This window comes from Colletotrichum godetiae (genome assembly GCF_030913485.1).
Source record: "Colletotrichum godetiae strain CBS 193.32 chromosome Unknown BDP55scaffold_12, whole genome shotgun sequence".
Taxonomy (NCBI): domain Eukaryota; kingdom Fungi; phylum Ascomycota; class Sordariomycetes; order Glomerellales; family Glomerellaceae; genus Colletotrichum; species Colletotrichum godetiae.
The window spans coordinates 454,400-482,197 of NW_026851260.1; the positions used below are offsets into that span (position 1 = coordinate 454,400).

The window sequence follows — 27,798 nt, forward strand, 5'->3', positions numbered from 1 at the left end:
TTGGGGTCATGGAATGGGACACGTGGAATACACTTGATGAATATGGCATAGCATAGCATCTTTGGAGCCAAGGGGTTTACACCTGGGACTGCGTCGTTCTTGAACGTCTTTTGGTGGGAATTTACTAGAGGTTAGAGAGCGTAGGGCTGTTTATCAACACCCAAACACTCGTTGCACTCACTCGTCCGTCTTTTGCTCCTCTGTTGCTACCGCTGCCGCTGCCGCTGCCGCTGCCGCTGCCACTACCTCTGCCACTGGTCGCTTTTCTACAAACATGATGGGAAGTTCCCTGACGTCCACGTGCTCTTGCGAACTCAAATCAATTACTCTCACGGCCTCGATATTGACGAGACCCTCTTTCAGGGGCAGGAATTTGAGTTCCACAACGTGACACGCCCCGGGCACAAGCGGTCCAACTCTCGTGTCGGCAGTGAGGCAAACAACCTCGGTAGCATCAACCACCGAGTTATGCTGCATAGCGTGCAGAACATTCTCGTCCAGCACCGCATCCGCGAGCTCTTTTGAGTCCGCAGCCGTCTTGCCTTTCCCGCTCGTCGAGGGAGGGCGCATGAGCCGGACCTCGTTGCGTCGACGTTTCGAGAGAGCCACGAGGGCGAGCTTGCGTGGCGTCACGGCGGGGTTGACCTTTTCGACGCTGCGGTTCACGACGTAGACTGTCCAGGAGAACTCCTCGCCCGCGTAGATGGGCTCCGTGGGGCCGCAGAAGGTCATGGTGATGCCCAGTTCCGGGAGGGGCGCCTCGACGGTGCGGGTGGCGGCCTCCAGCGCGGGGAGGGAATCTGGGCGCATGACTGCCGGGGCGACGAGAGATTGGGCTGCCTCGATGCCGGAGATGGAGAGCTGGGAGGGGCGGTGGGAGCGCTGGATGGGTTGCATTGGTTGCATTGCTGCGTTGAAGCCCGGGTTGACGGGGAGGGTGAAGTCGAGGGTGGTGGTCCATGTCATGCTGAGGCGCGGGCAGCAGATACCGGGGTTTTTCTGTACGATGGCTTCGATGTGAATGTCCAGATCGCGGTTGGGGTTCTTGGAGGGGAGGTCGAGCTGTTGCGGCGACAGGCGGTAGAGGAACGTGACGTGGTCGTGAGAGACGCATGTCATGGGCAGTGTGAGGCCCGCCGGGGAGCTGAGATCGTCTACGACGCCGCCGTCGGCCACGGAGAGGGCTATGCTGGTGAGGTCGATGGGGCAGTCGAAGTACGGGGTGAAGTCCACCTCCAGGAGAGCGATGAGGGCCGGCGAGGTGGGCATGGTGTTTGGGCGGGAGAAGCGGACGCGGGTGTGCACGGCGGGGAAAATACGCGTCCGGAGCTGGGAGAGGCAGCGGAGAGGCCGAGACGTGTCTTTGGCTTGGGTCACGGGGGCGACGCGGGAGACGCGGAGGGCAGAGAGACGCGGGACTACGCCGCCGAGGCCCGGGTCACTGGTGAAGGGTTCGAGGAGGTTTAGGCCCGAGGGCATGCCGGACTGGAGGTAGCCGGCGCCGCCGTTCATGCGGAAGTTGGGGGAGAGAGGGGTGGCTGAACCGGAACCCGCCGCGGAGGCTGGTCTGAGGCCGGCGGAGGCCGTGAAGGTTGCAAAAGGGCCTTGCAGGCGGATGCGTGGCCGCGCGAGGAAGACGGGGAGCTTCCAGACGGCGTAGATGTGTGGCTCCTTCTTTCGCCTGTCTATAGGGGCGACGGCGTTCTCGTCCTTTTCGTTGGAGTCTGAGGCGGAGTCTTCGTCTTCGGGTTCGTCGACAACGATGAACGGGTCCGAGGTGTCCTCGACGGTTCCCTGGAAGATGATGTCCGTCGAGGGCTTTTCCCGATCCGAGGCGTGGCTGTTGACGATTTGGGCTTCTACTGAGACGACCAAGCGACTGAAATGGGAGCGTAGCGCCTTTTCGTCCATGAGAGGGGCTCTCAGGACGAGTAGCACGTCAACCGTCTCATCTATTGATTGTTAGATTATCGAAACATGGATATGCAAAGGTAGAAGGAATACCAAAGAACAGTGTATCCCTCCGCTTGATGGAATCAAAGAGCGCTTTAGTGTCGTCAACGCCTTGAAACGCTTTCTCAAGGTCCAGATTTGTTGCTTCGGGGATGAAGTATGTAAGAAATGCATTCTCAATGAACTCGGACACCGCGGCGGGCTCCCGGATTTGATCGTCTATAGCCATGCTGGGCTATGTTTGTGGTATCAAATGTGAGAGCTCATCTCAACCATCCATGTGTATAGATAGGTTGGATGGACAGTTTCACAACGGTGTCCTTCTGTTTGCCAAATCAAGGGAACTTATACCAAACGCTGAGCGAGCTTACGACGTTTCTCCCGGAGATGGATCTTGAACCTGAAGTTGGGTTCGGTGACGAGAGAAGAGATAATCGCAAGAAAGCGTTCAGAGTCCGAGTTAGTACCTGCGGTATGAGAGAGGTTCGGTGAGAGGTCCAATGAGTTGAGTCGCACGTAGGACAGTGAGAGGTTGAGTGTCTCTAACACAGTGTGGAAGCTTTCCCCTGGCTGCCAGCTGGCTTGCGTGCTTACTTAAGGTTGAAAGTTGCCGTAAGGTTAGAATGGAACCGGTACCACCGAGCTACCCCGGTCCGTGCACTAAGCGCCAAATTGCTCATTCCGTCCGTCGCAAATATTCGAAGCATCTCTTCGCGTTCCCCTCCGCGCGACGACCTGTTCGATTCTCCACGTTGACACGCCCTACAAAGCGTCTACGCATAGCCGCTTTGCTTACAGTCGACTTGAAAAGTCCTCGAGTACACTTTGCCATCTACAAAATTCCCCAATCGATAGGCGCCATCACTATGAACGGATCCGGCAGCCCATATGGCCAGCCTCCGGCGTGGCAGGAGCATCGCACGCCAGACGGCCGAGCCTACTACTACAATGCGGCAACCAAGGTTACGCAATGGACCAAGCCCGAGGATATGATGACTGGGGCCGAAGTACGTGAGCTCCCTTGGACGAGTAAGGTTAGCTGCTAATTGGTCACAGAGAGCCCTTGCGAACCAGCCATGGAAGGAGTACACTGCGGAGGGCGGTCGCAAGTACTGGTATAATACCGAGACGAAGTCGAGCTCCTGGGAGATGCCCGAGGCCTACAAGAAAGCTCTGGGTGCCAACAGCGGCCCGAGTACGCCTGCGTACGTGGACATCTCGATCCAGTGCCATTCGTCAACTAACAGCAATAGGGCTGCGCCATACGATCGAGGAGCGCCTTCCGACAGGTACAACAATGACCGTTACGATTCCTACCGCGACCACCGCGATACCTTCCACGAGTCGCGCCAGCTGACATTCGGCAACGACGCGACGGCCAAGGCCTTCGTGCCCGCCAGTAACGAGCCCGAATTCGCCACGCAGGAAGAAGCAGAGGCCGCCTTCACTAAGCTCCTCAAACGCAGCGGCGTTCAGACGGACTGGACCTGGGAGCAGACCCTGCGAACCATCGCAAAGGACCCTCAGTACAGGGCTATCAAGGACCCCAAGGATCGAAAAGCAGCTTTTGAGAAGTACTGCCATGACATGATTGTCCAAGACAAAGAGCGCGCAAAGGAGAGACTGACCAAGTTGCGTACTGACTTCGAGACTATGCTTAAGCGCCATCCGGAGATCAAGCACTACACCCGATGGAAGACTGCGCGCCCCATGATCGAGGGCGAGACCATCTTTAGGTCCACCGATAACGAGGCCGAGCGTCGTCAACTCTTTGAGGAGTACAGAGTGGATCTCAAGAAGAACCACATGGAGAACCAAGCCAGTATGCGCAAGACGGCCATGGATGGGCTCATTGACCTCCTCCCGAAGCTCAACCTGGAGCCCTACACGCGCTGGTCCGATGCGCACAGCCTCATTTCATCCACGACGCCCTTCCAAAATGATGAGAAGTACAAGACCCTGAGCAAATTTGACATTCTGATTGCGTTTCAAAATCATATGAAGGCTTTGGAGCGCGCTTTCAACGACTCCAAACAGGAGCAGAAGAACAAAAAGTTCCGCAAGGAGCGTAAGGCTCGTGATGGCTTCATCTCCCTCCTCACTGAGCTCAGGAAAGATGGCAAGATTAATGCCAGCACGAAGTGGCGCCAAATCTACTCCCTCATCGAGGACGACGAACGTTACAAGGCTATTCTTGGCCAAGGTGGCTCAGCTCCCCAGGAACTTTTCTGGGACCTCGTCGAAGAAGAGGAGAAATCCATGCGTGGCGCCAGGAACGATGTGTACGATGTCATTGACGTAAGTTGACCATGATCTCGTATTGCTGTTCTGGTGTGCTAATATTATATAGGACGAGCGATTTGATATCACTCCCCAGACCACGTTCGAAGAATTCCATGCCGTTATGAAGAAGAGTCGACGAACTGCTAACATTGACCGTGATATCTTGATGGTTCTTTTCGAACGTGTAAGTCAAAGATGGAAATGAAACTTGAGATTTTGGCGAAAGCTGACGTGTGCGCAACAGGCCAAGGAAAAGAGATCTCTGAAGAGATCCGACGATGAGAGACAGTCTGAACGCCAACAGCGAAGGGCGGCTGATGATCTCCGGGCCTACATGAAACGTATGGATCCCCCTATTACGCTGGATGACACGTACGAGAAGGTCAAGGTTCGCCTTGCGGATACGCCCGCGTTCCAGGCTGTCACATCGGAAGACGCTCGCGTCGCTACCTTCGACCGATACGCGAGGAGACTCCGCGAGAAAGAAGAAGAGGCCGACCGCGATCGCCGCCGCAGACGTGGCCGCGATTCCAGCGAACGCGACATGTACCGTGAGAGACCCAGATCCAGAGGTGAGCGATCTCATCGCAGCAGTGGCCGTGCTACCAGGCGAAGCCGTAGCCCGGAGGTAGACGCCTACGAGGCGGACAGGCGAAAAGCTATTGCTGAGCGTGAGCGCAACCACCGCAAGTCAACCATGGCGGAGAGTCTGCTCTCGACCGAACGTGAACGCCGTTTGTCTCCTCCCCCGCGTCGCGAGCGGGAACGCGAAAGGGACAGAGACCGCGAGCGCGATCGCGACCGTGATTACGACCGTCATCGCTCTCGCCGCGACGATGACAGTCACTATGATCGCGAGAGAAGGGATAGAGAGGAAGAGCGGGAGAGGCTGTACCGGCGCCGCATAGGATCTTATGACGAGCTCCCTTATGGGGATGAGCGCCCGTCTGGATCCCGCCGCCGTCGCGAGGAGGACGAGGAGGACCGACGGGATTCCAGGGACTCAAAGGTACGACGGATCAGCCAGTTCACGGTCATTGAGCCAGGTCGCTGACAATGCTGCAGAGAGTGAGAAGAGAGAAAACACCCCGTGAGCGCACCCCCCAACGTGATACTACACGTCACAAGAACAGGACTCCGCCGCCGGCACCCGCTGCCCCCAAGGACGTCAAGGAAACCAAGGAAAAGGAGCCTGTCAAGGACGTTGCGATGAAGGATAAGGAGGACGTGGCGGTCCACTCTGGATCTGAAGAGGGTGAGATCGAGGAGGATTAGAGACCGACATTTGGCCTACGAAGCTCCGGGACCCTTGACGGACCGCGAAGAGTGACCTTCGAGTACGTATCGGAATCACCAGCCGTCACTGAGAGCCTGATGACCGCAGCGCATACAGACCTATCGGTATCGTTCCTTCCGCATCGCGGCCGGCCTCCTACGCGCCTGTCCACAGGTTTTGACCCTCACGGTCAATTGGCCTGTGGATCATCGAGTTATACATCGTTGGGTTCGTTACTTTCCCAGAGAGGAATTCTTCTAGCTAGTATGTATTTTTCTTTCTTCGTTTCATCCTCACCGTAGGTGCGTATATTCTTGTCAAAGTAGTCATTGTTGAAGCAATTACAATAAAAAAGAAAAAGATCCAAGTCGCTTTCGCCCTGATTCTCTACTGTCTTTCAGATTGTCTGCTCCATGGGGACATTTACTAGTGTGTTATGATTAGATGACGGGATATGATGCTTGTCTAGAGCTGTGTGGGCAAAATCTCGCAACGTGGCAGGCAATTTCGTGAGTGTGACCGGCTTGATATCATCCCAAGTTGGGCTACACATGTACAGGTGCTTCTATCCTTCAATTGGGTTCGCAGAATACGGCACCAGAAGAACGCCGAGCTGGCAACAGACAGTCGCGGTGTTACGAGGATGACATGAAAACTTCGATACAAAGGGACCTAAGCGACCAAGTCAATCACAACACTGAACCTCGCAACACTAAACCTCACAACCCTTGGAGCGGGCAGCGAGACCAATGCCGAGGCAACAGCCGCAGGACAACCCCGAATCGAAACCAAAGCCACTGACAGATGTGGAGCGGTATATCGCAAGTGATTTTACTTTAATAACAACGGTCTTGTTTTTTTGTATTGCTTCACGTTTGTGCTCAAGATACGTGCCTTTTGGCATGCTCAACCATATCTACGAAAGTCTCTATCCACAAAGCGTGGCAGAGACTGACGGCAGTCATCCTGCTTCGTCCGTTGCCCCTCAATCTATGGAGTTCCGGCTGTGTCCCAAATGAATGTGCAGCCAACAACAAAAAAACCTTGTGGCTCTGCAAAGCGTCCTTCACACATCCAAACCCAGGGGACTCAGTCAAACACACCCAATGTGTTTTATCTCCATAGGACCAGGCAACGGGGGATAGACTGCCGTCGCCGTTGTTATCCGTCGCCATCGGCGTCGTCCTCAGACGCGCTCGCCTCCTCTAAACCGAAACCATGATCCTGACCGCCGGAAGCGCGCCTCCCCGGTTGCCGCTTATGCCCCTTTTGAACGCCCTTAACGCCTGAGTCGAATGCATCGTGACGAGGGAAAACATCTTTATAGATGCCCTCTTTAACTCGTCTTGTCGCCGTCGTCCAGGAAGAACTGCAAATCGTATTAGTCTCTCTGGTGAGGTTAAGGTGGCATATAGGTGTAAAACTTACGTAGTTGCCGTTGGCCTTCTGCTCCTGGTCGAGCTGGGAGTTGCCCTTGTTGATACGAGGGCGGTAGTTGGTGGGGTCGCGACGGAAGGAGACGTCGAGGTTCTTCAAGAAAGTGTTGCAGCCGGTCAGGAGAGACTCGGGCTTGTTGGCATGAGCGTCGATACCGGGCTTTCCGTCAAAGACGATGACGCGGTCAGCGAGGTAGGTGGCCATGATGAAATCGTGCTCGACGATGAAGGCGGTCTTCTTGGCGTGCATGATGAAGCGCTTGATGACGCGGGAGGCAATGATACGCTGCTCGGAGTCGAGGTAGGCAGAGGGCTCGTCGATGAGGTAGATATCGGCGGGAATACCGAGGGCGAGGACAATGGCGACACGCTGAAGTTCACCACCGGACAAGTTCTTGACCTCCTGATCAATGAAATCATCGAGCTTCAGGGGCTTGACGACATCGGTCTGGAACTGGGGCGACAGGAAGGAGGCTCTGATCTTCTTGAAGAAGAGCTGGCGAACGGTACCCTCAAACTTGGGGGTGATGGTCTGGGGCTTCATGCTGATCTTCATCTCGGGGACGGCAGCCTTGGTGTCGGGCTTGAGAGCGCCAGCGAGGAGACGGCAGAAGGTGGTCTTTCCGGTTCCGTTCTCTCCCATCATGACAATGATCTCGGAGTCGGTGAAGTCACCAGACTCGATGCTGAGCTTGAAGTTACCCATGGACTTCTGCATTTTGGGGTACTTGAAGGCACGAGACTTGTCGTTCATGAACTCATCAGCGCCCTCGGAGAGCTTGAAGGTCAGGGACTCGTCGCGGAAACGCAAGTTCTCGGTAGGGATGTGACCGTCGAGGAAAATATTGATACCTTCGCGGACGGACTGCGGCAGGGTGACAACACCGTAGACGGCGGGGCGGCCGTAAAGGACACAGATGAAGTCGGAGAGGTAATCCAGGACTGACAAATCGTGCTCGACGACGATGACGTAGTCGTCGTCGCGGAGCAGAGAGCGAATGATACGAGCGGCAGCCAGTCTCTGCTTGACATCGAGGTAGGAAGACGGCTCGTCGAACATGTAGACATCGGCCTTGCGGACACAGACGGTACCAATAGCGAAACGTTGCAGCTCTCCACCAGACAGGTGGTTGATCTCACGATCCATGATGTGGTTGAGCTCCAAAGTATCGCAAACCTCCTTCTTGTTTCCCAAACTGCTCACAGCATCGATCAAGGCCTTGACACTCTTCTGGGGGCCCTTGACAGCGCGAGGGATCTGGTCGACATACTGAGGCTTGACGACGGCCTTGAGGTCATCCTCAAGAAGCTTCGTGAAGTAGTCTTGAGAGTAGTGAGTTAGTATCTGAAGAACAAATTGTCCTATATGAGGGATGGCTTACTCTGAAGCTCGGAGCCACGGAAGTACTTGATGACGTCCTCCCAGTCGGGGGGGTTGTCGTAGCGACCCAGGTTGGGCTTGAGCTTTCCACTGAGAATCTTCAGGGCGGTACTCTTTCCGATACCGTTCGTTCCAACGAGACCCAAAACATTGCCAGGACGGGGCATAGGAAGACGATGAAGCTTGAAGCTGTTGGCAGAGTAGCGGTGGGTGACCTGGCTCTCAAGGTTCGTGGGCAAGTTGATGATGGTAATGGCGCTAAAAGGGCACTTCTTGGGGCAGATACCACAACCGATGCATAGTGACTCGGAGAGGAAGGCGATGCGGGACTCGGGAGTGACTTCGATGCAGAGCTTTCCAGAGCGAACAACGGGACAGGCCTTCTTGCATTCTTGGCGACACTTCTTGGGCTTGCACTTGTCGCTGTTGACAATAGCGACACGGGTGAGTTTGTCAGACATGGTGATGGTGGTGCCCGACGGATCGAGGCGGGGTTGGCGATGGGATGGTGGGGCAAGATTTTTTGCGCAGGTTCGAAAAAATCAAAAAATAGATAGGTTAAGAGGGGGGGACTTCTGCAGGCGGTTGGAGTGATTCAGAGTCTGCGGATGATATCGGATAGAGGCAGAGAACCTGGAAAGCAACAGGACCGGAGAAACGGCGAGTATTGTCGAGGCGTCGCGACCTGGCCTTCTTGGGTGAGGAAGGGAAAAGAATTTGGTGTTTGTTGCAAAGGTGGCAGAGATGAGAAGGAAACGCACGGCTATGGCAGCGAAATACAGCGGTCAGCTAATTTGTGTGCGCCGTCACTGGTTGTGAGTGTGTGAATTGGCCAAGTTTTGGCGGGGCATTTCCCCTACCCTACCGCCTTCTAACTACCCCGCCAGTGAGGGTTACCAGGTGTTTTGTGTGTCACTTTGTGTTCACGCACCAGGCTAAAAGTACCTGGTAACTACTTCCAGAGCACCTGACATCACGGTCTTTGTGAGGCCAAACACAAGGCCTGGAACATCCCCTGCAGATGAATGTGCTGGTGACAAAATTGGCTGGAAACATAGGTACGCCTGTGCACAACTTTGCAAGAAGGCTGACCCCATGTTTATTTTCCATTCCGAAGGTTGGTTGACGGATCGCACCGAGGCCGTTTGTCTCCGCTTCATTACTTGCCAGAAGGGTTTCTTTTTGGTCTAAAGAGATGTGGATTACTGCATTTCATACCTACTGTCATCCAACAAAAATCCCCTTTGGGATAGACACAGACTTGGATAAGGTCCGCGCTGTCCCTTGCTATGGTAAGTCATTTGCCATGTTTTCCACCAGAGGCTATTTCCCTCATTAGACACACTTCTAGATGAATGTGTTGGGTGTCAAGGAGTCGTTTTCAGGCGGCTAGTCTCAAGGCTTCTGTCCAGAAACCAGACAACGGCAAGCTCCAGGGACGCATTGAGGCGTAAGGATATCGTAAAGAATGACCAACCCCATCGTTTGAATGCTTGAAATACAAACAGCCTCTGCTGATCTGCCTATGCTGTCCGCACCTTGACAGTACGGTTGCTAGACTCTCACGTGACTCCGTCTTGAGAATGTCGTGACAGATGTACCTGAGTATCCCATGCCCCCTTTTGCTTCAGTACTCTCAATTCCAAGGTGGCAGACCTTTGTGTGGTACCTTAGCTGAGCTTGCTGTATATATATCCAACGACATATCATCTAGAATCAAGCTTCGATGAACGGCAGACAGTGGGAGTATTTGAGACCGGTTGTACAACGCACGAGAGAGCGGCTAGAGCCTTGCTAGGCAGACCGAAAACTAAGGTACAAAACGACAAGCGGTGCGAAATAATCTTGCATAAGGTAACATGTGCTTTGCTCGGCTTCAGTGCAAAAGAAGGTACGGTCTAGTCTATGAGTCGAAATGGTTGACTTCAGACCAAAAGGTCACAAACATTCGTGGAATCAAGCCCAGCGTAAAGTAGGATCTGTTACCTTCCTCGAGAGTACGAGTCCTAAGATAATTTTAATTGCCATCCATCACAGACAAACATGGAATTATTGCACGCCTTCATACTCGGAATTGCAACAATAAGATAACCATCGGAGACCGTTATCGCGGCCCTAGATGTTACCGGAGTTGCGTCGTCCAAAGTGGGGAAGAACGACGGGAGTGGTGAGGTGTGGGAGTGCCAGCGGGGTTCCGAGTCTCGGTGAACTCATGGGAACTGCCTGCCCGCCCGCGACGGCGTGTTCAACCTCTGAGGCTGGGAGCCCCATAAATTTACTCTTCTCCCATTCGTCCATTCACCTTGACCTCCACGAACCAGATAGGTCCCCAAGAGGGCTGATCGTGCCTCAGGCAAAAAACGACCGACTCTTTTGGGGGGTGATTCAGTGCGGATAGCGCTACAACCACCTGTACCTCACCCGTGCATCCACCTCAATTCTTTCCTGCCTCTCCACCAGTACATTTTCCATCCACCACCACCCATCACCCACCAGGCCTACGGACTACCTAGGCACGTCACTTTCTATAACCTCCTTCACTACAATACCTTTTCTGATCAAGATCAATGGTATTAGCTGCCTGGAGGCCATTCGTTAATGACTTGTAAGTTATTACCTCTAACTGGACTTGTACAAGCCTTCCAAGGGCCAGTCACTTTCCCGTCACGAGCCATCAAGCCAGCCTTGTAGCGGCGCGCTCCCATCTTGATACCCTCATCTGCCATGACCTGGGCGATCCCTGAGATGCCTCGTGTTGATGGAAACGGACTCACTGAATGGTTCCGATGCCATGGTGACACGTCACGGTACTCTGAATCCGCCTGACTGGCACAATGGCATCGCCATCAACTTTCAGCCTCGTCTCCATCAACCGCGTCCCCGCGATGCGACGAGCTCGAGATCTCTATCAATTCCTAGGTTACTCTCGTGATTCTATGGTGATCTCGGTCGCCAAACCTCACTGATCACGCTCTTTCTACGCTTCTACTCTCAGGCGGTCAGACACTTGGCTAACGTCGTCCCATCCATAGCAGGCAGCCTCGACTTAGACCATCACCATGTCTAGCCCCCTCGAACCCGGTCCCACAAACGGGTATGGGTCGCCGGAGGGCGGTTCTCCCTCCCCCATAGTCGCTGCTGGCCACCAGAGCGATAGTGATCTCTCAGATATGCACGATAATGCCGCACGCCTCGCCTCATCGTCACCGTCGCCGGATCCTAACGACTTGTCCGGCTACATGAATGGCGCACCCGACTTCGCCGAAAGCGAGAGCTCTGGTGATGAGAACAACGCATCTGACGATGCCGACTTCGATATGGACGAGGACGCGGCTTCTGTTGCCCAAAGCGACGGGGCTGGCGACGTCCACTCAGACTCCAATGATTCCCAGCGGCCCACAAAGCGGAAAGCTCCTGCAAGAGAGGATGATTACATTAAGGCAAATCCAGAACTCTACGGGTTGAGAAGAAGTGTATGATTGACGCCCGCTCTGATTGACCACGCCATGAGCTGACTTTGCTTCGTAGTCACGTCCGACACAGCAGCGCCGAATGGTACGTAGGATTCGATGCTTGCTAGACCCTCTCGCTGACATTTTGGAAATGACAGGTCGATTCTTCTGATGAATCCGAGTCTGATGTGGTTCCTACTAACCGAAGAGTGGTGAAAAGAAGACGCGTTGAGACATCGAGACAATGTGAGCATGAACCCTTCTAGCCTCCAAAGTCATCGAATCATCAATTCTGACCTCGCCTAGCTTCTAAACGAGGTACACCCGCGCGACAACCCTCCACGAATTCGGACTCCGACTCTGATAACTACGGTGGTGCGCGCGCGAAAAGTCTGCAAAAGAAGGCACGCCGTCAGCGTGAGGCCCAGCCAAGCGCGCTTCTCGCCGAGAAGCGTTGGTCCAGCAGACGGGCGGCGCAAGTACAACAAGGCGCCTATGAAGAGAGCGACGTCGATGACGAGGACGAGGACTTGCTTACGCCCAACTACTATGCGGCAGATGTTGTTGACGACTCCCCATACATCGACAAAGTCCTCCGGCACAAGTTGAAAGATGGCCTTGAGCTCAGCTGGAGCTCAACCAGAACCGACTTCGAATACTTCGTCAAGTGGCAAGGCAAGTCTCATTTGCACGACACCTGGGGAACAGCAGAGACCCTACGCAACATGCGAGGCTATCGTAGAGTCGAGAACTACTTTAGAACCATCGTGGAACACGAACTCCTGATTCGGTATGGCGAAGACATCCCGCCGGAAACCAAGGAGCAGTTCTTCCTTGATCGTGAACGTGCCGAAGAAGCCCTGGAAGACTTCACGAAGGTGGACAGAGTTGTCGCTGTTCGAGACGGTGATGACGAAACAGAATACCTTGTCAAGTGGAAAGGATGCTACTACGACGAGTGCACGTGGGAAGTTGCGTCTGCCATCAGTGCGGACTTTCAAGACAAGATTGATCAATTCTTGGATCGATCTTCTCGTTCGTGGGTCTCTGATCGGAAAGAGTCAAACCCGGATACTCGAACAAGGATGACCAAGCTTGAATCGCAACCCGACTTCATCCAAAATGGCGAACTGCGCTCATTCCAACTTCGAGGGCTGAACTTTTTGTGTCTCAACTGGACTCGCGCCAACAACGTCATTCTTGCTGATGAAATGGGTCTTGGAAAAACCGTTCAGAGCGTGTCATTCCTCAGCTGGCTTCGCAACGAACGCGAGCAAGAGGGACCTTTCCTCATTGTTGCCCCTCTGAGTGTCATCCCAGCATGGGGCGATACCTTCGACAACTGGTCCCCCGACATGAATTACGTTGTGTATCTCGGCAACGAAGCCTCTCGCAGCACTATTCGTGACAACGAGCTCATGATCAACGGCAACCCCAAAAAGCCAAAGTTCAACGCCCTCATTACTTCGTATGAGATGATTCTCCAAGACTGGCAATTTCTTCAACAGATCAAGTGGCAAGCACTCCTCGTGGACGAGGCACATCGTCTGAAGAACAAGGAGTCTCAATTGTACGCGAGACTGGTGAGCTTCGGCGTACCTTGCAAGATCTTGATTACCGGCACCCCTATCCAGAACAACCTAGCCGAGCTGTCCGCGCTGATGGACTTCCTCAACCCTGGAAAGGTTGTGATCGACGAAGAGCTGGAAGATCTTGCGGGCAACGATACGCAAGAGAAGCTCCAGGACCTCCACAAGTCTATCGCCCCTTATATTTTGCGACGCACAAAAGAGACAGTCGAGTCAGATCTCCCGCCAAAGACAGAGAAGATTATTCGTGTCGAGCTCTCTGATGTTCAGCTGGATTACTACAAGAACATTCTTACGAGGAATTATGCCGCGTTGTCTAGCGCAACCGGCCAGAAGAACTCCTTGTTGAACATCATGATGGAGTTGAAGAAAGTCAGCAACCACCCGTACATGTTTGCGGGTGCCGAAGAGAGAGTTCTTGCCGGGAGCACCCGTCGAGAAGACCAGATCAAGGGTCTTATCGCCAGCAGTGGAAAAATGATGCTTCTCGACCAGCTCTTGACAAAGCTGAAAAAGGACGGACACAGAGTACTCGTCTTCAGTCAGATGGTCAAGATGCTCGACATTCTCAGCGATTATATGGCACTCCGAGGCTACAAGTTTCAACGTCTCGACGGCACCATCGCCGCCGGGCCCCGACGCATGGCCATCAATCACTTCAATGCGGAAGACAGCGACGACTTCTGCTTCCTCCTCTCCACCCGAGCAGGTGGTTTGGGCATCAACTTGATGACGGCCGACACTGTAGTCATCTTCGACTCCGACTGGAATCCCCAGGCTGATTTGCAGGCTATGGGACGTGCGCACCGAATCGGCCAGAAGAAGCCCGTTAGCATCTACCGCTTGGTGTCAAAGGAGACCGTTGAAGAAGAAGTGCTCGAGCGCGCTCGCAATAAGCTCTTGCTTGAGTACCTGACTATTCAAGCTGGCGTAACCGACGATGGCAAGGCTTTCCGTGACGAAATGAATAAGAAGGGTCTGAAAATCGAAGGGCCCAACTCCGCCGAAGACATCCAGCTCATTCTCAAGATGCGCTCGCAAAAGATGTTCGAGCAAAGTGGCAACCAAGAGCGCCTTGAGCAGCTTGACATCGATTCCATCTTGGAGAACGCCGAAATCACGAAGACGAAGGTGGATGACAAGATGAATCTCAGCAGTGGTGGTATCGACTGGGACAACTTCATGCAATATACCGACGTGAAGGTGGATGACTTGGCCCTTGACTGGGATCAAATTATCCCCGCCGAAGAGCTCGCCGTTATTAAGGCTGATGAGGAGCAAAGGAAGAACGAGGAGTACGTGGCGAAGGTTGCTGCCGAGAGTGCTCCACGGAGAGCGACAATGAAGAATCGAAATGAGACGGATAGGTCCGATCGTCTTGCGAAGAAACGGCAAAGAGAGGAACAACAACGCCAAGAGGCCGAGGAGCAGCGTGCCCTGCTGTCTGATCCCAAGCGCCCACTCAACGAGAAGGAGACGCGTAATCTTCTCAAGGCTTTCTTCAGATACGGCTCTATGGATGACCGCGGCGAAGAAATTGTGCAGGAAGCACGCCTCGCAGAGCGCGATCGCGAATTCCTCAAGTCGATTCTGGACGACTTTGTCAAAAGATGCGAAGATGCGCTCAATGATAACAACACACGTCTGATGGACGACGAGCGGAAACTTGGCAAGTCTCTGACAAAGAAGGATAAGAAGGCTGTCTTGGTTGATTTCGGTGAGGTCAGGAAGATGAACGCTGAGACTGCGGTCGAGCGTCCGCAACAACTTCGCCTGTTGAGGCAAACCATTCGGAAGAACGATGACTTCAAGACATTCCGACTCGCCGATGCGACCAAGGCCGCCCACTACTCATGTGAGTGGGGCGCTCGAGAAGATGGCATGCTTCTGGTTGGCATCGACAAGTATGGCTTCGGGGCTTGGACTCAAATCCGGGACGATGCCACGCTGGACATGTCGGACAAATTCTTCCTCGAGGAACATCGCATCGAGAAGAAGGAAGAACGGAACAAGGCGACTGAGAAAGGTGTTAACTCGCCAGGCGCCGTACATCTTGTCCGTCGTTCAGAATACCTACTCTCTGTGCTTGCGGCCAAGCATTCTAGTGACCCGTTGGCTCACAGAACTGTCGAAAATCACCATCGCAATAACAAGCGACTGGCGAATGGACACCGTCGCAGCGACGTAGGCAGTGGCGCGGCGTCTCCTGCCCCGCCGGCCCTCAAAAAGAGCGGCTCACATCGGGACAGAGAACGCAGTCACGCCGATCATCACCGCAGCCGTAGCAACGCTGATGAAAAGGGCACGCCGCGCCCTGACTCCAAGAGGAAGCATTCAGGCCATGAAGATGGCCGTATTCCGAAGCACCGCAGAACAGACGAAGCTCGGCGGACTAAGAGTAATGGAGATGAACAGCAGTCACCTCGAGCTGATAGACCAAGGCATCGCGATGAGGCTGAGCGCAGTAGCAAACATCGTCGCGCCGAGGACCATCGACATGGTGATGACCGACGTAGGTCAAGCAACACACCGCGAGCAAATCAGCCAGACAACGAGCGTCGCAACCAAGCCCTTCACAGACTCGATCAGCTCCGCAAGATGGGCGATAACAAAGAGGAACGTGAGAAAGACGCGGATGCCATGCTGTGGTACTTGCTCAAACCCGTTCGAGCAAACTTTGAGGCGATTCTTGTCACGACAAAAGAGAGGATCAAATCTAGCAAGGAACGCGCTAAGATATTTGGAGAGGAGTTGGTTGTCATTGGCAACTTCTTGGATCGCGAATTCGTCCAGGAGCGAGACAATGCGCTCAAGAATCGCTTCTGGTAAGTTTGTTCCGCCAGCTACTTTACGTCTCATACAGATCTAACATACGTTCAGGGAATTCTTGGCGAACCTGTGGCCAGTTGACAGCACCAGCAACGAAGTAACGGGCGATCGGCTGAGCGCCATGTATAGAGTCCTGCGGGACAGAGAAGTGAAGAAGCACAACGGAGACAAACCGGCGGCCGCGGCGGCGAATGGCACTGCAGCGGCTTCTTAGGATTCGCATTCATAAAAGCACGATTGGGAGACAGTTTTCTATTTGCGCATATTCAGTCACGATTCGTGTTTAATTTCAGCATCGGCATGGCGTTTTCGGTACTAGGTGGGCAAGGCATATTTCATTGTGGTTGAGGGAATGATAAGATAAACTACATACCCGGACTTGCATGGTACAGGACGGACTCGTTTTTTTGGAGTTTTGCGAAAACATCATCATGTCTCACCTCATGCGTTTTGAGTTTTTAGTGAGGCGAGGACAGACAAGCCGGGCCCTATTCTGGTTGCTGTGTTCATGGGGGCGGCAAGTGAGCATCGCTGGCTGGCTCTGGGCAAGTCACATGACGTTGGCCTCGTCCAGGTGCGAGCACGCGCAGCCTTGTTGGTCGCGGCGTGGTAGACTGGACTCGCTGAAGATGTGGCTTTGTACGTACCCACGGTTCTGGCGGGCAGGCAGTCATGCATACCTACCTTAGGGACGCTCGGTCGCATCAGTATGGGATATAGCTCTTGACCCGACATATCCAGCGATATATCCAGCGCATAGGGATGGACGGATGATCTCCCATGCTCGTATTAGAAATACTCTACCAAAAAAAATAAAACAGACAGCACCGCAATGAGAGAGAGAAAGCCTTCATGAGTGCAATCATCTTGGTTGGTCAGACTGTGAGCACCCTGCCGAGGCGTAGGCTCGAGTTTGTTGTATGTGTTTTGCCTAACTTGCCACGTAACAGCTGGTTGTACCTTATACAGAGGAAACATTAGCATATCAAGAAGGAAATTGTAACAAAAGTGATGTATTGTCTTTCGAATGAAGATGTTTGCCACTCAGGTATCCGTTGGGTACCTGTGGAACTTTCGGTGACGCCTGTAGTCTCGGTGCTGCTCCCTGAAAGGTGATGCCAAAGCTTTTCAGGTTCCCTCTCAAGTAGTCCGCAGACCAACTAATTGCCTACCTCTGTAGGCAGGACGGTAGGGGATGGTCAGTGGGCACGGTTGAACGAACAACGTCATTCAGAAGCAAAGATAGTCACAAAAGCCTGCTGCAGAAAGGAGTAAAGACATCTCGCATGCGCCAAGTGGTATATTAACGATCATGTGCGTCCCATGGCGGACTTGGGGCCGCCTCTATCCCACTATTCATCTCGTCCGTGTCGAGTGCAGACTTTTCTCAGCGTCTGCCCGCCCAAATGAAGCCCTCGCTTGTGGAGCCCACATCGCCGGCTCTGTAGCCGCTGCTTTATACAAATGGGCCGATACTGTGTATGTACAGGTTGAGTGATGCGAGACGTATTCCATGCCAACTCCGTTCGTGATAAGACAAATTTCCGTGGACTGTCGCCTGTCTGGCCCGAACTCTTCGGTGCCTCCAGGTCGACGTCTTCTATGAATATAAATAACAAAATGCGTCGATGCCGAGTGATCATGTAATCGACAAACGCTTCCATGATTATCCTCAGTCCATCAAGGCTTCCATGCCTCGAGGGATCGACTCGGGGGATATCGTGTCGGCCGACTTGCGTCGGATATGCATAGGCGTCATTGGGCGTACATCGCTGCTGTCTCCGGAGTTTGGTGAGGACTTTGGCCGCTCCGAAAGTGACGGTCTCGACATCTTTTCGAAAGGTCGCACAGGTGATGAAACATCCTCCTTCTGTCCCTCGTTGTCGGTGTTGTCGGCACGCTTATAGACGAAACTCTGTATAGGCTTCTGAGCTGGTCGCAATGGTGGGAGCTGAGACTGAAGCTTGTCTTCAGCATATTTCAGGTAATGCTGGCTGTCCAATTTGCCAGCTAAGGTTTCTTGTGGCATATCGGCGAGTTCGCGGTTCTTCTGCGTCTTGAAGGTCTGCGTAACGCTGTTCTTGGGAGGCATCGTGGCCTTCTTGTTGTCCTTCCGGGGCTTCTTCGCGGACGGCTTCTTGACTTTCTTAGGTGCTGCGTCGCTTGCGGGAGTAGCAGCCTGCTGGCCACCAAAGGAAAGCTTGCTTTGCTTCGCCTTGGTGCCCTTCTTCGCAGCCTCGACAGCCTTGATCTTCGGGCTGGCTGTAGGTGTTGGGATGCTCTGAACTGGATCGACGAGCTTCCGCTTCTTCGAATCCGAAGCAGTGTTCGAAGTAGACTTAGTCGGTGAATCAGGCGTAGGCGAAATGAGCTGCACCTCGAGATTATCCCTGCTAAGTCTATCCTGGCGCCTCTGCTCCTCTCCCTCGCTGAGGTAGGCCGTTTGGTCGCCATGAGGCACATCAAATCGGGGCAGTGCAGCCCAGTGAGCCACGTCGTCGCACTTGCCGCGAACGACAAGGTCCCAACAGTCTTTGAAGTCGTTGTGTTGTGGTTCCGAGTCCGTGTTGATCCATGCAGTAAATCCGTCTCTGCGACTGCGCGTGACCTGACACAGCTCCTTCACGAGCCTCCGCACGCCTGGGATTTTGAGACTGGTGCCAACAACAATGACCGCGTCAGGACGCGACTTCAAGTCCACACTCGACACTTTACCAATGGCTTCTTCGTCCGGGTTGAACTCGTTGTAAAGCACCATCCTAGGACGCAGGCGGCCGATACCGTGACTTCGTCTCTGACCATACTGCGTGCGGACCATGTCGAGGTCCTCGCAGGTTTTGCACAGTGGAGCCTCGTGGCCCACGAAAAGCTCTGTTTCTATAGCCTTGATGTCACTGCACTTTGAGCAGACCATGTGGTCAACGCTTCCGTGCAGCTGGATAGTTTTGGGCCAAGGACCCTTGACGTTGAGAGGGACATTCGTCTTCAAGGGCTCCATGTTTGTGTCAATACAGTCGACGTTCTGGCTGTAGAGGCGGAGGAGACGGTTTTCGGCGGCGAGCGACGCTAACAGGTGGTGGAAGTCAGTGGGCTTGGCGGCCTTGACCATTGTGGCCAGGTCGCAAATCATCTTGTGAAATTTTTCGGTAGAGGAGTCATGCTTATAGACCGAGGCGTCGAACAGGTGCTTGCCCGAGCCTTTGACTTTGTGCTCATTGGGCAGTGTCGCAAAAAGTCCAGTCTTGGATCGGAAGTCGGGTATGCCGGCCGAAACAGAAATTCCAGCGCCTGCGATGACGACAATCTTCTTCCGTTTCTTGAGAGCGGAGACTAGACGCGCCAAGTTTCCGTCGTCTTCTTTGCATTCGTCCAGATTCAGGTACTCTGTGATGCGCTCCTTGGGAGGTGTGACTTTGCGTCGCTTTCGGGGAGGCTGGCCATCAGTAGCTTCGCTGGCGTTCACGTTGATGGAGTCGGCAGCGTTGTCAAGCTTGATGGCGGGTACGGAGTCGTCGGCCGCCTCGAGCTTGATTGGTGACTGAGCGCCTGAAGGCATTGAGGAGGTGGGCGACGGGTATCGTTTTGACGCGTCGACAGCGACTTCTGGCGATGAGGGTATTGAGGGTGATTTTGACAGTATGGAAAGAGGGGAAGAAAGAGTCGAATCTGAGGGAGACGAGGGCTGTTGATGCACGTCGACGTCCATGGCTGAGGAGGAAGGGGTTGCGTCCATTTTGATGTCGTCGTTGTCGTCGGTGGTGGTCGGGGACGGAGGGGAGAAAGAAGAAAAGATGCGGGACAAGATTTGCGGGAACATGGGCAGCGTGTTCTATACCATATCCATTGTTCAATGATTTCCAGGAGTGTGGGCTTCTTTCTCCGGTAGTGGATTGAAAGGGTTTTCGTTGTTGTCGGGAAAGTGAGAAGAAGTGTCGTTGAAGAAAGACAAAGTGTGGAGAGCGGACGGGCGAGGGTACCTTAACAAGTACATAGCCGTAGCGGCTGCAAGCAAACGTACATGGATGGGGCGCGGAGGGAGAAGGGGGCACCGGGGGGGGGAATGGGAGAAGAGAGGGGAGCGGACGTGACTTGGAACACAGTCAAGCGAGAGGCGGGACCAGAGCTGGGCCTAAAGTGCCGTCAACACAGGTCAGGAAAAGGCCGAACAGCGGTAGCAGCAGATCAGAGGACCCAGTCAGGGCCGGCGCGGCAGAAGGGTACGAAGTACGGGCGGGTGGGCTGGCATCTATGTAATTACGGTATAACCTAAGGTACTTTAAGGTAAGGGAAGGTGAGAGACCCGACGAAACGGGGAAGAGAAAGAGAAGAGGGCACGAAAAGGAGGGAGACGGACGGGCACACGGGTACGGGAGGCAGAAGGTGTAAGGAACGGTGCGGTGGCTAGTGCTTTGCTGCCGGTGAAGTCTGGGTTCGGTGCGCACGCGCTTCCTTCTGTTTTGGTTCCGGCCTCCAAAGAGTCGCTTAATTTCCCATTGGGTCCGGTCGAAAAGTCGACGGGAATTGGGTGAGCATTTCGCTCCCGTCTGGCATCTGCTGCTTCTGCTCCTGCTCCTGATCCCGAAGAGTTATTACTCCTAACAATTACTCCACTCCATGTATCTTTCCGCATTTACTTGCCCTTGAGGTACATGAAAGTGGCCCATGCACACCGGCCTCCCTCCGGCCTCCTCCTCCACCCCCTCTTGGTGTTGTTGTTCGTTCCCCTCTTATTCCACTCACTTTGTCATGCGGATGGGCAAAAAATGAAGAGGAGCATGGATGATACAATCTTTTGCCCTCTGTTCCATCTAGCGCGTCTTCCTCGTTTTCAAGGGCCCTTGGGAAATTTCCTCTGAAATACTGGCATTGGCGTCAGTACCTGTAGTGTATTGTGACAAAGTCGAGGGAACGATACTAGATGAAGAAAACACAAAAGGAAGCGCCATGCTCCCCTGCCCGCCCGTCTCCTTTCTTGTCCTTTGGGCATGACGAGGATGACGGCGGTCAACCCCGCTGTTTGCTCCTCGCTGTTCAGAGAAAAAGGACTCGGCTGGTGTCTCTTACTTTGTTGCTTTATCCCGCAGAACGAGCTTTGTTCAGAGAGGCATTCCTCGGGCAGTGTTCACCCACTGACCTCTACTGAATTCAGGCTACGCTTCACAAAACCTTGTTCCAGTTAATCACCATTCCACTGCTTGTTCTGATTGTTTTTGGTCGTTTGTCGCCAACATTCGAGACAATATGCGGGATTCGATTGGAATAAGCTTACGGCGGTTGTCTATGGTAGACGGGTACAAGTGGCCTGCCGATCCAGCGGTGAGCTGCAGCACCCTACCTGCTCGTGCCTGCCTTACACAGATGCAACGCAAGATACCTTACCTCATTCCACTCACAGCTTCGCGCAGGTAGCCGGAATATCTCCCGCGACAGCGATGGAGGTTTTACACCCCAGCACTATTTGCTGCAGCGATTGAATATTCACTTCCACGAACAACGGGTAAGTGGCCGGTGATACTTCTCATTTCGCCTCCCGAACAGAGTTGGCGAAACCGACGTCATTTTGCAGATGTCCGAGACCCAGGCAAGCGAACGAAAATTCAATATTGACAACAGGCCCGTTGAGTTTAAGATGAAAGCAAGCTTCTATCACCGATTGGTGCCCCAATGCAAAATGCCTACCGTACGTTGGGCACATACTCGAGCGGACAATGCTCTTGTGTTTTCATCCTATCGCGGCCACCGTCCGTAGAGACACAACACGTTCGGCGTGCAAGGCGGTCGGCTGAAACGCGGCCGAGTCGCGGGGGGCCAAAAAGTGACAAGAACACGACACCACTGCATCTGCACCCACAGGGCGGACGAGCCGGACGGGGGTGGACGCCCGTTGCCCGGGAACACTGACCTCGTCTGCCCTGTCCGCTTGTCCACGTCTGCCCGTCCTTTGACCCCCTGTCACGATCGAAGAGGGGCCCGGCCCTCCTAAAGGCTAACACCGCAGGGATCATTGGACGGACGTCACGGGTTCCAACTTCCCCACAACGTTCAACATTGGGGTGCGACCTGCACTTGGGGTCTGTCTACCAGCCACACCTCACCAGCCACAAGCACCGGTTTCACTCCCAGGGTTCCTGCCTTATCCGTAGAGCAAGTTTGTACGGACCTAACTTGGACTAGCGCACTAGGGGAGGCTTCTCCACTCCTTCTTACCTCACCTCGCGTTCGCGTGCGTGAGGTGAACTTGAGGCTGAGGCAAGGTGTGGCCGGGCGGATTTCGTCTCTGTACTTCATTGGCCCAAGTTCACACCTCCAGAGCCGCGGTCCACTTACCTTACATTTACAACGATCAACTAATTATCAACCTACGGATGACTGCATGCGTTTTGCTCCAGTCTCCTATCAGCCACACATAGGGTACTTTCCGTTATACCAAGTCATCAGGGCAGCACCACGGCAATTTGTAGTTCTTAAAACCTGCTGAAGGGCTCGCATGTTAGCTACTGTGTGTAACGGCAAATTCTGCTCGCTGTGGTTCTCAAGATGAGCTATTGCCCGCCTCTTGATCCCTCTTGAACTACCTCTCCAGCCTCGCCCTATCTCCGTGGCTGACGCCCTGAGTGCTGTTTGCGCGCAGGTCCGACATCTCGGAACCAACACTCACACATGAACGAAGCGAAGATGCCACTTATGCTCGAGAACGGCATGAACGGGCCCATGCAGGTCGACCAGCTCGACGTCGACGACCTCTTTGGCGACGGCGTCGGCGGCCTGTCTCTTCACGCGGCCCGGCCTCCAACAAGACAACTGCGCCAAAGGATCGATGAGCTGCGAACCCGCGGCTGTTGCCAGTGAGAACCATCCCACAATCATACACAATGTATCCCAGATCTCACAATTCTTGTAGGGGAGTGGCATGGTCCAGATCCGGCGCAATAGCCTCCGTTTCACCAGATGGGAAGACGCTGGAAGCCAGGTTTCTACGGTCTCATCCCGACAATGGCGACTGGGGTCTCAGTGAGCCCACAAAGGTTGATCTCATCAGCATCAATCCTTCCAGCCCCATAATACACCTCGCCTGGGCCTCAACAACGAGCCCTGAACTAGCCGTCATCGACGCGACTGGTCGAGTTGCTATCCTAACGTATTCCATCACTCTGAACCGACCCTTTGCAACACGAAAATGGGACCATGACCCTTCCGACGACCTCCACGCCATTGTCGGAAGCTACTGGCTGCCCCTTGCTCCTCAAAGCAAACAGGTGAGCATGAAGCCCTCCTCAAGATGATTCCACCTAGCTGACTGATCAGTATTGGGTGAGCCATGGACCAGCTATAAAAGATAAGACTCAGTACAAATACGAGAGCTCATTTGTACGTGCCGGGGGCCCATGGCACCCGAATCCGTCGAAGAGTGCTCTGTTGTGTGTGACGACAAACGGACATCTGAAGATGTTCTGGGCCCAGAACAACAACAAGATCGAAGAAACCTCACTTGAGCTCGAGAGCGTCAACTCATCAGATGACTTGATCACACATGCCGCACTCCATAGTGACAAGGGCAAGTAGTAAAGCCTGTCGTTATCTTGAGATTGAACTAACACAAAAGTAGGGTACCTATGGGTTGCCTTGGCCACCACCAACAAGCAGCTACGTCTAGTGAAAGTTGGCATTCACTGGGGACTGCCACAATCTCAATCCGATACCAAGCCGCCGCCGGGCAGCCAAGCTCTCAACCCTACCTTGCACGAGAAGCACGTTGCTATCTCTAGCTGGTTACCCAGCGGTCCATCCACAACACCGGTAGACTCAGCAGCGACCCAACTGACACACCTAGAGATTTTACCGTCGGTCATGGATCCAAATGGCCAGGGAGCTCCTCTCGTCGTCCTCGCAGTTCGTACCTACGTGCCAACACCCAATACTCCGTATCAGGAAACACAGAGTATCATCGATAAGTGGGAGGTTTCCAATGAACAGCCTCAAAGCCTCCATCCTGCCTTTGAACAGCTTGGAAGTCGCAGGAACAGTACAGGAACTGCTCCAGCTGTAAGTTACTTGGTCCCGATAAGCTCTATTCTGCTCTGACGTCTTTGAAGCCCACCTGTCGACTTAAAAAGTGCGACCCCGTAATCATCAACAAGGCCGTTGTTGGTCTTCATACTATCCAGTACGGCAACGTCGTCTGCTTGGCCTTCAGTGATGGATCAGTGGAATATCGCGATAGGTATACTCTACAGGAAGTCTACAACGAAATGAATCTCGACAGAGTCATGACGTTGAACCAAGTGGGGTTCACCTTGCAGGATGATTCGCCATGTAAGTCCAAGGAAGGCAATCCGTCTGATACATGTAGCTGACAAGATGCTCTAGGTTTACAAATGGCCTTCTCTCCTACCAACTGTTCCGTGGTCAAGATTCAAGACGATGGCAAGGTCAAGTGGAGTAGACTCCATCATCCTCTAGGAGACATAGGAAACTCCAACCAAGATGGTATTTGCTCCGGCCCCTCCCAGAGTCTCCTATCCTTAGCTAATGATATGTAGCGCCGTATGCTGCCACCTTGGCAGCTTTGACTGTAGCGGCGTCGACGGCGACATTCAACAACATCAACTACGACGACATACTTGCCGTCGCTCGACCTTTTGCGGACAAGAAGCGTGCGTCGTTCCCGTCCTCATTTACTGCCCCTCGCTGACTTTTGCAGGCTTCACATTTGACTGGATCAACGAGATCGTGCGGATGCTCAAGGTCCCCGTAGACTACTCAGAAGATACCCACCACGACAGTCTCGTACGGAACAGTTCGCTGCAGATGTGTCTCAGCATCCTCAACCACCTCGGATACAAGGGCATGTTCCAGCCCCGGACCTTTGGCGGCAAGTTCGCCATGCTGGCCCTCAACGCCCGCAACGTCGTCATCCTCATTACGATCGCGAGCAACACTCCGGTCAACATCCGCGAGAAGCTCAGCCCGCTCGACGAGCACGAAGTCGTCGACGCCCTCGCCGGCTGCGCAAAGTGGTCCCTCGACCTGCTCGCCTGGCTCACCGACTCGCTCTTCGCCCTTCTCGACGACCCGCAGTTCCTCGCCCTCCTCACCCCGCAGCACTTCTCCGAGATGAGCACCTACCTGCAATCCCGCTCCGACGTCTCCCTCCACCTCCTCCTGTGCTCCTCCACCCGCGGCTTCCTCTCCGCCGTCTGCCGCCGCATCCTGCACCTCGAGATCCTCTCGAACCGCGCCATCGAGTTCTACGAGCGCCGTGCCGCTATGCAAAACGCCACGGACCCGTCGTCGCAGGCCAAAGGCCTCCACGTCGTCCTCTACAAGGCCTACCAGAAGATGCAGCGCGTCACCTCGAGCAGCCTCATCAAAGTGCAGGAATTCGACCGCCTCCTAACCGTCCTCAACAACGACATCCGCACCGCCTACCAGACCTCCCTCGCGTCCCTCGCGAGCAAGAACCCGCCCGGCGGCGGCGCGGGCGGGCAAAAGGCTGTCGACGCGCAGATCAAGAATGCCCAGGTACAATGCGAGCTCAACATGCTCCTCGCGTCGTCGCCCCCGCCCGCCTTCCTCGGCGTGCTGCTCAAGTTCTTCAACACGGATCTCAGGGCCTACCGCGGCCTGGCCGATCCGTCCAAGCTCTTCTTTGCGGACTATGATTTGCTCGAGGTGGACGACGATCGCCGGACGCTGGCGGCGCGCAAAGCCAAGAGCCGCTTCATTGACGTCTTTAAGCGCGTAGAGCTCGTCGGTCCGCCGCCTACTTCTGCTCGTGCCAGCGGTGGTAGTGGTAGCAACGGCGGCGGCAAGGAGGCCGAAGATGCCAAGACGGCGCAGTGGAGGCGTTGCGTGCGGTGCTCGGCCGTCATGGAGGACGTCTTTGGCTCGCGGCCGGGCTTCACGTTTGTGTTGGCGCAGCAGAGGAAGTGTTCTTGCGGCGGTCACTGGGGACTCTTGCCCAGGGGGTCTCTGATTAGCTAGTTGAGTAGTTGGGATTGACTCTGGGTGTCAAAATCGCTTGGGATGACTTTGGTCACAGAAAGGTTTCAGTAGGATGTATTGGAGAAAAGAGAGGAGAAATAATAGAGATAAAGTGATAACAGCCGTCGTCCAGGATGCGAGATGTCACATCAAGCTACCTAAATTGGCCCCGATTGCCACGGCTTTTTTTTAACTCTTCATTCCTCGACGGTGTATCTACAATGAACTCTGCGAAGCCTGTGACAGAAGCTCAAAGATATTTGTGATGGTGCGATGTTGTGAGATTGCCGACTGCCCTTCGTACGCAGTAGACAAGAGAAAAGGAATATCTGCCAAGCAATGTAGCCAGTAGTACTAGTCACCTTACCATCTCTTCACTTTCACCATCAAGGTCATGCCATCTCACCCGCTAGTGGACAGGTCAACGTTCGATTTCTTTCCATTACTCTTCTCAAGCCTGTCTTGGTCTTCGTTTGTCGAGCTATTGAGAGTGCGTCTTGTATACTCTAAGGGACAAGCATCAATATGATAGCGATGTAAAAGCAAACAGGAGAACGAGTCTGCACAAAACCTACAAAACCTCACTTACTACCATTGATTGTCAGGAAGGCACGACGTCCTGGATCAGCCAAGGCGATCACTGGGATCGGTTCAAATGCTCCATCCGCCACAGCCGAATCATTATCTAGAGAGATAGAGAGGACTTGCTTCAGAAGCCAGGCACAGGAGATGCGTTGATCTGAAGCCTGAATTGCCGGAGGTAGGAGAAGGAAAGGAGGAGCTAGAGATATCAGTTCGAAGTCGGCTTCGAGCACAACCCCATGAAACAACCATCGTCGGTCAAAACTGTTACCCCCCCGTCATCCCTGACCGAGTTGTTCGGCACTGCCCTTGGGGAGATCCGATGGGTTCCCTCTTGGCGATAGATGTGCGTTCAGGGACGTTTAAATGTCTGCCTTGTTTTGAGAGGCACTTCAGTCACCCCAAACACAATATCCTCGCAAACTCTCGAGGCTATGCCGCGTTATTCGTGGCTAAGAGAGCCAGCCCCCAAGCCCCCATGAGCCTTGACGGGTTGACAACTCCTCGGGCTAGGCAAGCCGCCGACGGACCTCGGACTTTCCATCTCAACATCACTCGAGCAAGCAAGTCCTCCTGGCTCATGCCTCCATAAAGGAACCGGCTGGCTGGATGCGTAGGCGAGATTGCTCCTCATGCTTCACCGCGGTGAAGAGTTCCAGATCCGATGTTGGTTGCGAATATGATTGATGCCAGGACCGGGGCAGACGCAACCCTGAGAACTGTCCAATATCCGTGTTCCGTTAGCTTTCGATAAACTGGAAACCGAGCTGCGTACGGATGTTCCACCCATGATTCCATGAGATACGCTACGCCTGGGGGGGGGGGCAGGACTGGTGCCAAGGATGGTGCTCGCGGTGGCCTGTATGTAGGGCGGCTCATCGTGGAGACGACCGGCTGGCACCCTCCGGGTCAGGATGGTGCTGTTCCCCTTGAGATCAGGACATGCATGGAGTGAGGCCATGAAGACCGAGGATAGCAGCGGAAGTTGTGGAGCGAACAGCGACTACCGCTGTGGCTAGCAAGTTGCGAGCGC

The 27,798-nt window shown here is 54.1% G+C and overlaps 7 protein-coding genes across 7 annotated transcripts; 4 read left to right on the forward strand and 3 right to left on the reverse strand.

Moving 5' to 3' along the window:
- Positions 1-177: 177 nt before the first annotated feature.
- On the reverse strand, positions 178-2,182 carry BDP55DRAFT_548245 (TRAPP trafficking subunit Trs65-domain-containing protein; the record flags this gene model as incomplete). Its single annotated transcript, XM_060568818.1, has 2 exons — positions 178-1,952; positions 2,005-2,182. The coding sequence occupies 2 exons, from the start codon at positions 2,180-2,182 to the stop codon at positions 178-180; spliced, it is 1,953 nt and encodes a 650-aa protein (XP_060431957.1).
- A 637-nt stretch (positions 2,183-2,819) lies between these two features.
- BDP55DRAFT_726638 (uncharacterized protein) lies at positions 2,820-5,511 on the forward strand (the record flags this gene model as incomplete). The annotated part of the gene is made up of 6 exons (XM_060579175.1): positions 2,820-2,960; positions 3,010-3,158; positions 3,207-4,251; positions 4,304-4,420; positions 4,481-5,245; positions 5,302-5,511. 6 exons carry the CDS (start codon positions 2,820-2,822, stop codon positions 5,509-5,511), a joined length of 2,427 nt encoding a protein of 808 aa, XP_060431958.1.
- Positions 5,512-6,602: 1,091 nt separating this feature from the next.
- Positions 6,603-8,202, reverse strand: BDP55DRAFT_62882 (ATP-binding cassette sub-family e member 1). The gene has a single exon (XM_060571946.1). It carries the CDS (start codon positions 8,093-8,095, stop codon positions 6,674-6,676), a length of 1,422 nt encoding a protein of 473 aa, XP_060431959.1. The 5' UTR covers positions 8,096-8,202; the 3' UTR covers positions 6,603-6,673.
- Positions 8,203-8,575: 373 nt separating this feature from the next.
- On the forward strand, positions 8,576-8,785 carry BDP55DRAFT_534399 (uncharacterized protein; the record flags this gene model as incomplete). Its single annotated transcript, XM_060567873.1, has 1 exon — positions 8,576-8,785. A coding segment is annotated over one exon (210 nt), but the record flags the coding sequence as incomplete, so codon positions are not given.
- Positions 8,786-11,388: 2,603 nt separating this feature from the next.
- Positions 11,389-16,413, forward strand: BDP55DRAFT_629867 (SNF2 super family protein; the record flags this gene model as incomplete). The annotated part of the gene is made up of 5 exons (XM_060572079.1): positions 11,389-11,802; positions 11,858-11,884; positions 11,940-12,027; positions 12,088-16,195; positions 16,251-16,413. 5 exons carry the CDS (start codon positions 11,389-11,391, stop codon positions 16,411-16,413), a joined length of 4,800 nt encoding a protein of 1,599 aa, XP_060431961.1.
- A 1,458-nt stretch (positions 16,414-17,871) lies between these two features.
- On the reverse strand, positions 17,872-19,932 carry BDP55DRAFT_548401 (Sir2 family protein; the record flags this gene model as incomplete). The annotated part of the gene is made up of 1 exon (XM_060568836.1): positions 17,872-19,932. The coding sequence occupies one exon, from the start codon at positions 19,930-19,932 to the stop codon at positions 17,872-17,874; it is 2,061 nt and encodes a 686-aa protein (XP_060431962.1).
- Positions 19,933-22,734: 2,802 nt separating this feature from the next.
- Positions 22,735-26,635, forward strand: BDP55DRAFT_62955 (RNA polymerase II mediator complex subunit Sin4). Its single transcript, XM_060572032.1, has 8 exons — positions 22,735-23,044; positions 23,101-23,455; positions 23,505-23,754; positions 23,806-24,242; positions 24,293-24,512; positions 24,567-24,686; positions 24,740-24,853; positions 24,901-26,635. Exons 1-8 carry the CDS (start codon positions 22,860-22,862, stop codon positions 26,181-26,183), a joined length of 2,964 nt encoding a protein of 987 aa, XP_060431963.1. The 5' UTR covers positions 22,735-22,859; the 3' UTR covers positions 26,184-26,635.
- Positions 26,636-27,798: the final 1,163 nt, after the last annotated feature.

Excerpts from the sequence above, each read along its gene's own strand:
- BDP55DRAFT_62955 (XM_060572032.1), top strand. The coding sequence starts at position 22,860 with ATGAACGAAGCGAAGATGCCACTTATGCTCGAGAACGGCATGAACGGG. Across the intron at positions 23,045-23,100 it reads CGAACCCGCGGCTGTTGCCA|GGGAGTGGCATGGTCCAGAT; the intron begins GTGAGAACCATC and ends CAATTCTTGTAG. Across the intron at positions 24,854-24,900 it reads ACCTTTTGCGGACAAGAAGC|GCTTCACATTTGACTGGATC; the intron begins GTGCGTCGTTCC and ends TGACTTTTGCAG.
- BDP55DRAFT_62882 (XM_060571946.1), bottom strand. The coding sequence starts at position 8,095 with ATGGATCGTGAGATCAACCACCTGTCTGGTGGAGAGCTGCAACGTTTC.